General features: G+C 42.3%; 1 protein-coding gene across 1 annotated transcript in view; it reads right to left on the reverse strand.

Moving 5' to 3' along the window:
* Positions 1-5,854, reverse strand: part of RTN1 (reticulon 1) — a 275,242-nt gene extending 269,388 nt beyond the window's left edge. Inside the window, exon 1 of the mRNA XM_004370913.1 lies at positions 5,414-5,854. Coding sequence (XP_004370970.1) covers positions 5,414-5,654 — 241 coding nt within the window. The 5' untranslated portion in view covers positions 5,655-5,854. The remainder of the gene's footprint in view (positions 1-5,413) is intronic.
* Between the last annotated feature and the right edge of the window lie 4,942 nt (positions 5,855-10,796).

A 10,796-nucleotide genomic window follows, 5' to 3' on the forward strand; every position in this document is an offset into this window, starting at 1 on the left:
GCTAGAAATAGAAGTACCATATGATCCAGCTATCCCGCTCCTTGGAATATATCCTAGAGAAATAAGAGCCGTCACACGAATAGATACATGCACACCCATGTTCACTGCAGCACTGTTCACAACAGCAAAAACATGTAAACAACCCAGGTGCCCATCAGCAGATGAATGGATAAACAAATTATGGTATATACACACAATGGAACACTATGCAAGGATAAACAACAACGATGAATCCGTGAAACATAACATGGAGGAATCTGGAGGGCATTATGCTAAGTGAATTTAGTCAGTCACAGAAGGGCAAATATTGTATAAGACCACCATTATAAGAACTCAAGAAAAGGTTTACGATGGTGGGGAGGGAGGGAGAGGATTATTCACTCACTAGATAGTAGACAAGTTTTATCTTAGGTGAAGGGAAGGACAGCACCCACTACAGGGGAAGTCAGCAAAACTGGACTAAACCAAAGCTAAGAAGTTTCCTGAATACAATCACACACTTTGAGAAACAGAGTAGCAGGGGTAGGGGTCTGGGGACCATGCTTTCAGGGGACATCTAGGTCAACCGGCATAACAAAGCTTATTAAGAAATGTTCTGCATCCTTCTTTGGTGAGTGGCGTCTGCAGTCTTAAAAGCTTGCAAGCGGCCATCTAAGGTGCATCAATTGGTCCCAACCACCTGGAGTAAAGGAGAATGAAGAACACTAAAGACACAAGGAAAGTAGTAGCCCAAGAAACAGAAAGGGCCACATAAACCAGAGACTTCTTTAGCCTGAGACCAGAAGAACTAGATTGTGCCCGGCTACCACCAATGACTGCCCTGACAGGGAGCACAACAGAGAGTCCCTGATGGAGCAGGAGAAAGGTAGGGTGCAGAACTCAAATTCTAGTAAGAAGACCAGACTTAATGGTCTGACTGAAACTGGAGGAACCCCGGAAAGCATGGCCCCCGAATTCTCTATCAGCCCAGAACTAAAACAGTTTCCGAGGCGAACTCTTCAGATAGGGATTGGACTGGACTGTGGGATATAAAGTGATACCCGTGAGGAGTGTGCCTCTCAACTCAAGTAGATACAAGAGACTAAACGGGCAGCTTCTGTCCGGAGATGAGAAGAGAAGGCAGAGAGGGTTAAGAGCTGGTTGAATGGACATGGGGAATCAGGGGTGGAAAGGAGGAGTGTGCTGTCACAGTATGGGGAGAGCAATTAGAGTCACATAACAATGTATGTATAAATTTTTGTGTGGGGAAAAATTTTAAAAAAGAGAAAAAACATTAAAAAAGAAAAAGAAAAAGAAACCAAACAACATATTGCATTGGGCAAATCTGCTGCAAAAGATCTCTTTAAAGTTTGGAAAGCAAAGATGGCACTTTAATGACTAAGGTGCTCCCGACCCAATCCCTGGTCTTTTCAATCTCCTCATATGCCTGTGAAGGTGGACAATGAAAAAGGAAAACTGAAGAAGAGTTGGCACATTCAAATTATGGTGTTGGCAAAGAATAGCGAATGTACCGTTGACTGCCAAGATAGACAAATAAGTCTTGGAGGAGCACAGCCAGAATATTCCTTAGAAGAGTGGATGGCAAGACTTCATCTTGCTTACTTTGGACACATCATCAGGTTGGACCAATCACTGGAGTACATCATGCTTGGTAAAGCAGAGAATCAGTGAAAAAAGAGGAAAACCCTCCACCAAATGGATTGACACAGTAGCTGCAACAATGGGCTCAAACATACCAACGATGGTGAGGATGTGCAAGACTGGACAACGTTTAGTTCAGTTATACACAACGTTGCTATGAGTGGGAGCCCACTCGACAGCAACTAACAACAACAACAACAACACACATCTATCAAACTCACCCACAAGTGAAGATAGTCAATCTAGTCTTCAAATGGACTTTAGAGGATGATTGGTGATGGTATCGCTCTCTAGATTTTTATTAAACATAATAAATACAGGATATGTAAATCATTCTGAAAGTTACTGAAACTGTGATAGACTAAGAACAGCTTTTCCAATAAGAGCATTAGCCTTTTACTATATATATATATATATATAAAACAAGATAATATATGTAATATATATCTATATACCTGTTGCCATCGAGTCAATTCATAGCGACCCTATAGGACAGAGTAGAACTGCCCCATAGGGTTTCCAAGGAGCAGCTGGTGGATTTGAACTGCCAGCCTTTTGCTGAGCCGCCAAATGCTTAACTACTGCACCACCAGAGCACCATAATATAGATATACACATATAGATATTATACAAATTTGTGAGCCCTGTGGTCAAAGTAAAATAAATTGGGAAAATATTTTTCTTGCAATTATCTAGGAATTTAAGAAGAATTATCTGTAAGTCAAGATTACTGAAGCATATTGTATTGGACCTATTTCTCCATATCATTCTCCATTCTGTACTCTGTTTTGCCTCCCATGCACAAAACAGTCAATGAGTTAATTTCCAAAGCAGCCAATGAGTTAATTTCTTCCCATTTCATTTTGTTCAAACCTTCTATTTTAAGTTCTTTTTATAAACAAAGGGTCATTCTTCTATCCTTTGGTTATTGTATTCTCCTTTTGAATAGTTTCCAGAAATGAAATAACTGATTATAAAAAAAAGAACAATTGTTCATAACATCATTTGTATAAAATTATTAGATGATGGCACTGATTCCTGATTAACAACTCCAATATGTTGTACTCTATATATGGTGTATTAAACATTCCTTTGGCAAAGGACATCATTTCACCTGGCCATTATAAATTTTAGACATGAAATATTGTGGCTTTAGAAGAACATACTACTTTTTGGGAGAACATTTCCATTCCACAAAAAAGACAGAAGGAAAATACCTGAAATTACAGTGCTGATGGCGTTTCATAGTGCTGCTTTAATGATGTTTAAACATATATTCATTCCAGGATATTAATGAGAAATATTTTTGGAAATGTTGCTTTGGGAACTTTAATTACCATCAATGTATACAATATAAATAACAGAATTTGTGTCCAGATGGCATGGTTGGTGGTGTTTTTCAGAAAAACAGACTTTAAAACATCATATCTGTCTTACATTTTAATATTCCATCTGAAAAAGAAACAAAACCTGCTTACAGTTCATCACCCTCAAAGTCTGTTATTTCTTAATTTTTCTTGAGTCCCAAAGAGCATCATTCTTTTTTAAAAAGTAAAGCAGTGTGCTTAATAGGCTTCCTCTGAGTTTTGTTTGTGATAAACTTAAGGATTCACCTGCTGACTTTTCATACAGCAATAAAACTGCTGAAATAAGAGATGAGGAAGCTGGCCCAGATTTAATTCTGATTTATCAAGATCTAGTTATTTATTTAGATATCACTTCTGGCATCTCAGTCTCTTATAGCAGCCCTCTTCTTATTAAGCATTTAGATTTAAAACATTAAACAATTCAACTATGTGAGAAATTCCTTCAACTAGCAATGATAAACTAAAAAATACCTATATTAGTATGCAAAATGTGTGCTCCATTCTCCCTTATTCTCCTCCCACCCAAACTAGGCATCATGCTTGATATTTCTAGTGTATTTGTAGCCTAGGATACCAATCACCTAACAGTTTAACAAAGTAAAATAATTTTTATACTAATAATAATGTTTAAAATGGCAAATGCCTAATACGTGACAGGAATTGGTCCAAGTATCTTACATATAGTAAGTCATACAGTGGATAGTACGTTACTGAACACAAGGCATGTAGTTCCTTTACCTAGTGCACCAAACCTTGGTGACACTAATGGCAGGTGGATAACATTTAGAAAGAGAGAATTTAGAGTGGGTAAAGGTTTTGAACTTTGAGCTATCCTCAACAAAGAGTAGTAATGACAAAAACTACCTTCCTTTTCATTAAATCTATCTTCTTTTACAGTTATAGAGAGTTTTTCTGTTTATTCAGATCCAGAAATTGAAAGAGAGGCTGGGCAGCAATCCTTGGATCTATATCCTTTCCTCCTCTGAGATATAATTAATATATGACAAAGGGGTTTTCCTGCTTTTGAATCTTTTCTTTTCCTTCCTTTTTTTTTTCGTATATGGTCCCCCACTTTTCTTCTCCATTTCAAAATAAATGTTGCCATCTTTCACTCAACTCATTCCCCAAATCTCCTTTCCAGACCTCAGATCTTTTGTACCAGGGCAGAGTTAAGACTGCCTAAGGCACTCCATATGACCCTTCAATAGAGGCGTTGTCTACAGAAAGGTGTTCCTCTAAGGCAGTGGCCAAGGCACGCACGCCAGTCTCGTTCCCCTTCCGTTTCTCCTCAGGGCGCACCCACCACCCCAGATCTCCGAGCTATGTTTCCAAAACTACACCACTCCCATCTCATCCCAGCAAAGCTTTGAGAACAACAACACAACACAGCACCCTTTACCCTACTCCCCGGAAACACAGCGCTAACCAGGCCAACAGCCGCTCCCCCAAAGCTCGCCTCTCCCAAGCCTCAGGGAGTGGGGTGTGGGAGATGCACCTGGGCCCCGGACTCACACCTGGTACCTGCACGCTCTGGCTCCTAAAGGGGAGTCTACTCTAGCTAAAGGAGGCTGAGCCCAGAGCAACTTGCAAATGCCAGGGTGGGTCCAGGCTGCTCATAAACTGTGTCTCCCGCTCACCACCACCCAAGCCCTCCAACACCGCAGCAGACCCGCCACGCTTAGGGGTGCCAAGTTTCAACGCTCCCTGCAGAATAGGGGCATCCGGGCAGCTGGAAAGAAAATAGGTTCTAAGTAGGGGCCACCACAACTCCCAACCTGCTTGCAACGTTGCCCCTCCTGAATTACACACACACACACCCCTTCGGATTTCTGTTTTCCGTGGGTGGGTGGGTGGGAGAAAGGTGGACAGTGGGAGTGCGAACTGGGAGCGAGAAGGGAGCGGCGATTCGTAGAGGGAACGGATAAGGGGGAGTTAAAGCCACATTTCCGCCCTGGACCAAGCCGAGTCTAGAGCCGGCGGGCCTGCCCGCGGCTTTGTTGTCAGCGTCCCCAGTCGCTGGTGCGCACGCTGCGCGCGAACACGCCCCAAAAAATCATCAAAACCGGCCAAGCGGGCCATACAGCCCCCAACCCTCTGACGGGGGAAAGAAACTTGTGCCCAGGCGCCAGCTACCAAGATGTTTCGAGTGTTTATGAGGACAGTTTTAAAAGCCTAAATAATAATAAGATAACACGATCAAGAGTATTTTGTCTTCTTCCGAATCTTTGGAAAAATAAAATTGCTGTTTTCTACCAGTCCGCCCATGGCGAAGCGGGAGTGGGGGGTGGGGCTGGTGCTTAAGGTAGAGAGCGAGATGAGGGTGCGGAGAGCTGCAGAGAAGGGGACTGGCTGGGGACCCGGGACCCCGACGCCATTTGCCGAGCAGCGGCGCCCTCCCGCCGTACCTGTGGATGCAGTTTCCATGGCAACGGGCGGCGGCCGGGCGGAGCCCGAGCCAGGTTCCCGCGGTGCCGCTTCCTCGGCCTCGGCGCCCAAGCCCCGGCCCGGCTCCCCCGCCGGCGGCGTCGGCTTGCCCCCTTTCAGCGTCACCGCCTCGTCCTCCCCCTCCCCCCGGTCCCCGAGCCACTGGGACCCGGGGCCGGCCAGCCGCAGCAGCTCGTCTTGCGGATCCGGCGGCGCAGCCATGGTTGACGGTCCCCGGGGCGCGGCGACGGCGGCTTCGCTGGGCCGAGGTGCGGTAGCTGGGCGGCCCGGCGCTCCCTGCTGCTGCCCCCGCCGGGACTCGGGACTTGGGGAGGCTGCGGTGTCTTAGCGCCGCCGCCGCTGCTGCAACTCCGGCCGCGCCGCTGCCTGCCGCTCTTCCCGCTTCAGCTCCTCCTCCTCCCGCAGCCGCGGCCGTTGCCTGCGCTCCTCCTCCTACTCCCGGCGCTGTTGCTGCTTGCTGCTGTCTCGCTACTCCCAAGCCTGTGATTACGCAGGTGAAAATGGCCTGCTTCGTCCGGGTCTTCCTCTGCACACGTCAGCCCCCAGCCTGCTAGTGGCAGGTCCGTATTGGGGGATGTGCCAGGTCCGCTTGAATCTTCCTGTCATTTGGGGAGGGGTAAAAGGAGAGGACCAGCAGGCAGAGGCCGCCCCCAGGCAAAGGCGCAAAGCCGCCCTCCCAACTAACAAAGTTAAATCATGACTGGTGTCCTGGGACCAGAGGCAAAGAAGGGAAGCTGGAGACCTCAGGGTCACGGTTCTGAGGGTGACCAGTGTCAACTGTGGGGGGGATATAAGTCTGCGGGGGGGAGGGGGGGAGATGGCTGTTGGTCGCAGAGAGAGACAAGGGAACCTGCAACCCCTAGGTTAAACCCTGAGTCCTTGAACTGTTGTTTGCAGAACCAGGCAGAAAATAGTGAAGTACCGGAAAGAGCTATCTGAGCGCCTCAAACAAAAAAAAAAGACCGTATCCCTAGTAGCCCTGGGGGCAAATAGAATATAAATAAACCCCTTGCCCCAAAAAACAAACCAGTTGCTACGGAGTCGATTCCGACTCATGGCGACCCCATGTGTGTAAAGTAGAGCTATATTCCAAAGGGTTTTCAAGGCTATCACCTTTGGGGATATCACCTGGCGTTTCTTCTACGTGCTTCTGGGTGGGTTCCAACCGCCAACCTTTTGGTTAGTTGTCAAGCGCTTAACAGGATGTAAATAGGCAGGACAAAAAGCAGAGCTATGGTTTCTTTCAGAAATACTGAGCCAAGGTATTGCAAAGTATAAACTGTCTTTGCAGAGTCTATTTTGTTTGAGCAGTTGGACATTACAAGAAGCTTCTTTTTTGTTTTGTTTTATTTGTTTTTCTTTTTTTGTATACAGCTGTCTGATAAAACGGAAGATACTCGACAGATAAATCGAAGCTCAGGACAGAAGTGACTTTCCTTATAACGTATTATTCTCATATTTAGACCTGTCTTTTCAAACAAGGGAGTCCCTGTGTGGTACAAACGGTTATGCAATGCGCTTTCCTCTGCTAAAAGAAAGGGTGGAGATTGGAGTCCACCCAGAGGCGCCTTGTGAAGAAAGGCCTGGCAATCTACTTCTGAAAAGTCATTCATTGAAAATCCTTTGGAGGACAGTTCTACTCTGACACAGGTGGGTTTGCCATGAGTCAAAATCGACTGGATGGCAACTGGTGTTTCAAACAACCCTTGTGTTTTCCGGGTTCCTGAAATGTCTATAAAATGATGTGGTTTGAAAAAATAAGGTTCAGTCCAACCCACAGGGTAGAGGAATAAGTTTAACTGCTCCTTCTCTAGAAAAGATGGAGCATGGGGCACTGTGAGACTTTATGGGACTCTAAACCATTGTATGCTCATTGAGGGTTTCATACTTATCAATGTGTATATTCAAAGGCCAGCTTCAGCACCATTCAGATGCTCTTCAAAAATGCTGAAACCAAAAAGCCTCAATTCTGCCCATTCCTTCGTCCTGCTAGTACACTAACGTTCAAAAGATGTTCAGTAACAATAAATTAGAGAAAATGTGTTCACTCAATAGACAACAGATATGGCTTGCTATGTGCCAGATGCCCTGGGAATATGACGCTCACCAAAAGTTCACATTATTGATATCTTTGGAAATTATCTCCCATAATGGATATGTTTGTTACCTTCATAATAGTGATGGTTTCACAAATGTATACATATGACAAAACTTATCAAATTGTTCACTGTAAATATGTGCAATTTATTGTATGTCAATTATACTTCAATAAAGCTTTCTTTTTTTTTTTAATGCCAACTCCAACAACAACATGGAGTTTAAACCTGTTTAGAAACCTGTTGTATAACTTGTGAGCTTTTTTTCAAATCTACTGTTTAGAACCCTCTGAAGGATGAGAAATACCAGATGAAAATTTTTCTGTTTCATTACTGATACCATGCGAAGAACACAAGACTAATGATGTAATTTTATGTGGTTATTGATGGTTACTCAATATTTGAGAACTGTTATGGTTGAAGATGTTACAGTCAGAATATATTTTTTTCTCTAAGAAACACTAATGAAACTTATCATTAAAATATTGGAATACCTATACAAACCTCTTAGCTCCCTTATGCTTATACAGACATGGAGTTTGGGGGTATGATTCTGTTTATTTTCCATGTTTCATCAGATACTGATCCATTCTCTAATTGAGAAAGCATTGGATAAATAGCCAGAAAAGTATATTTAGATTTTACTTGTTGGAGAAAATTGACAATTTCATTCTGATAAATTATTCTATTCTGCTCTGCTGAAAAGAGATGTGAACGAACACTGTTTCAGCTTTAGCCATTTTCACAACTCTATTTACTTGTTAGGTTCCATCTTTGGCTATATACAAATAATTATCTATTTGGGCAAAGAAGTTTTCAGGTTTATGCTACGGTTTGAAACCAGTGTCTGGCAGTATTATTTTGCATTTGCAATCCTACCAATTGATAAAACAAAGCTTGGCTAATTTGAAGATTTATGTGCATAACACAGTCAGCATTGGAATTCTAGGACTTGTATAGTTGTTCTAAGTTATTAATTGCACTAAAATGCTTTGAGACAAAGAGAATAGGGTTAGCACTTTTAAAGGATTCTTAGCCAGAAGAGTTGAGACAAAAGAACTGTCAGGTTTTGTCCTTAGCTATTTTTTGTTTAGAAAAAAGTTTTGTTCATAGTGTCAAAAGAAAGAATCTGATGAGGAGTTTTTTTTGTTTTGTTTTGTTTTTTTCTTTTTAACACTAGCTTCTTAACTTAGGCCAAACTTTATCAAGGGGAAAGGAAAGTGGGGACATACAGAAAGACCACCAGGGGTAACAGATTTCAACCAAGATGAAGTCTTTTCCAGCTGCGGTATTAAAGTTACTTAATGTTTCTGTATCTCAGTTCCCTTAGCTATAACCTGGAGCTTTTGATAGTACCTTCTGCATAGGTTTGGGGGAGCACTAAACAGGTTGACATATGTAAAGTATATTATTAATTATGCTGATAATACCCATAAAACTCATTGCCATTGAGTCAATTCTGACTCATAGCAACCCTATAGGATGGAGTAGAATTGTCCCATAGGGTTTCCAAGGTGTGGCTGGTGGATTCGAACTGCCAACCTTTTGGTTAACAGCCATGCTCTTAACCACTGTGCCATCAGGGCTCCAGGCTGATAATAGTAAATACCAAATTCATTTCCAAGAAATGGCTTATAATGGTGAAATCTCTGTATCTATATTTGTAAACCCAAAAGAGTTAATAGAAACCACTTCAGGCAGTCAAAACAGATTAGATGAGGAATTTTCCCCTATTGAGTGACCTTTGGGCTGTTTCTACGTGTAATTTCTATATTCTTTTATATAAGGCAAGCCATATGTGAGGATAAATATACTTCAAAGTTTGTTATACATAGATGAGTCAAAATATACATACATATATTTCAACTTGGAATAGCCTAGATCAGGAATGACAAATAGGTTCATCGACCGATTAGTAATGAATGCTTGGAGGGCAGTGTTGAGAAAGAGTCTAGGGCCATGATCAAGATCAGTAGGAAAGAGTATGTGTCTAGAACAATAAGCAATACCTACACTCAAGCAATTGAAGGGGGCGTGGCAACATATGCTAAATATTTGACTTCTCTGCCAAAATACCCCACTTTAGAACAATTTTAGAATAGAAAGCAACTGTGAAGTCATTCCCATTGACTGATGAGACTCACTCTGGTGCCTCAAATTTCTCTGAAATCATTTGGAGTTTGTTCAGGGCTTAGTTTGGCTATGTAGCATCCAGGTCATTTTACAACATGATTTTCACTCTTCTGGGGAGCCCTGGTGGTGCAGTGGTTAAGAGCTATGGCTGCTAACCAAAAGGTTGGCAGTTTGAATCCACCAGCCACTCCTTGGAAACACTATGGGATAGTTCTACTTTGTCCTATATGGTCACCATAAGTTGGAATCGACTCAACAGCAACAGGTTTGGTTTTTGGTTTCTAAAGTGGAAGCTCTTGAATTTGATATGTAAAAGAGTTCTCCATTTCCTACTTCAGTGAAAGAATGTTTATATTGAAACTAATTTGTAGAGGCCACAGGCTGGTGTGCGAGACAGCTGTGTTTTCTCCATGAGACCACTGAGGCACTCAAAAAAGTCGGACAATGCATTCAGAACACGCCAGTCTCCTTCTGTCCATGGAGGGTGGCCTCTGTTACTTAGCCATTTGAGGCAGTAAAGCACAGACGCTTCCAGTGTCCTCTAGGAGGAGTGGGAAGATGAGAGTTGATCACTTTTATTGAACCGAGTTTCATTTTTTCTTTACTTAATTTGTACATTTGAGTAAAACTGTGAACATTTTTTTTCCCTTTGGGCAAAAGCATAAATTAGGAGATGTGTAACTCGAGGTATGCATCCTGTGGACTAACAATAAAAACACCTTTTAAGATACTCTGAGCTTGAGAAGCAAACTAAAATGTACATAATAGAGATCATTTGTTTACAAAGGGCAGTTTACAAGTACATACAAAAGTAGGTTTCATTTAATCCTCACAAAAATCTTGTAAACAGGGTATTTTAATAGAAACTGATATTTTCTTAATACAAAAACAATAATAAAAATAGCTAACATTTCAAAAATATCATGTCCACAGATGAGCAAACAACAAAGAATGCACAACCTGCCTGCTCAGACATAACCAAATAAAACAAAAAAGCAGAATGAAACAAACAAGTCTACAATCAATAAATGAAGAAAATAACTACTGAATAACCCGAAGACAACAGGCAATATCAAAACATATTTAAAAAAAAAGAAAAGTACAGGATGATTCC

Source organism: Trichechus manatus, unplaced genomic scaffold (genome assembly GCF_000243295.1).
Source record: "Trichechus manatus latirostris isolate Lorelei unplaced genomic scaffold, TriManLat1.0 scaffold00010, whole genome shotgun sequence".
Classification (NCBI taxonomy): domain Eukaryota; kingdom Metazoa; phylum Chordata; class Mammalia; order Sirenia; family Trichechidae; genus Trichechus; species Trichechus manatus.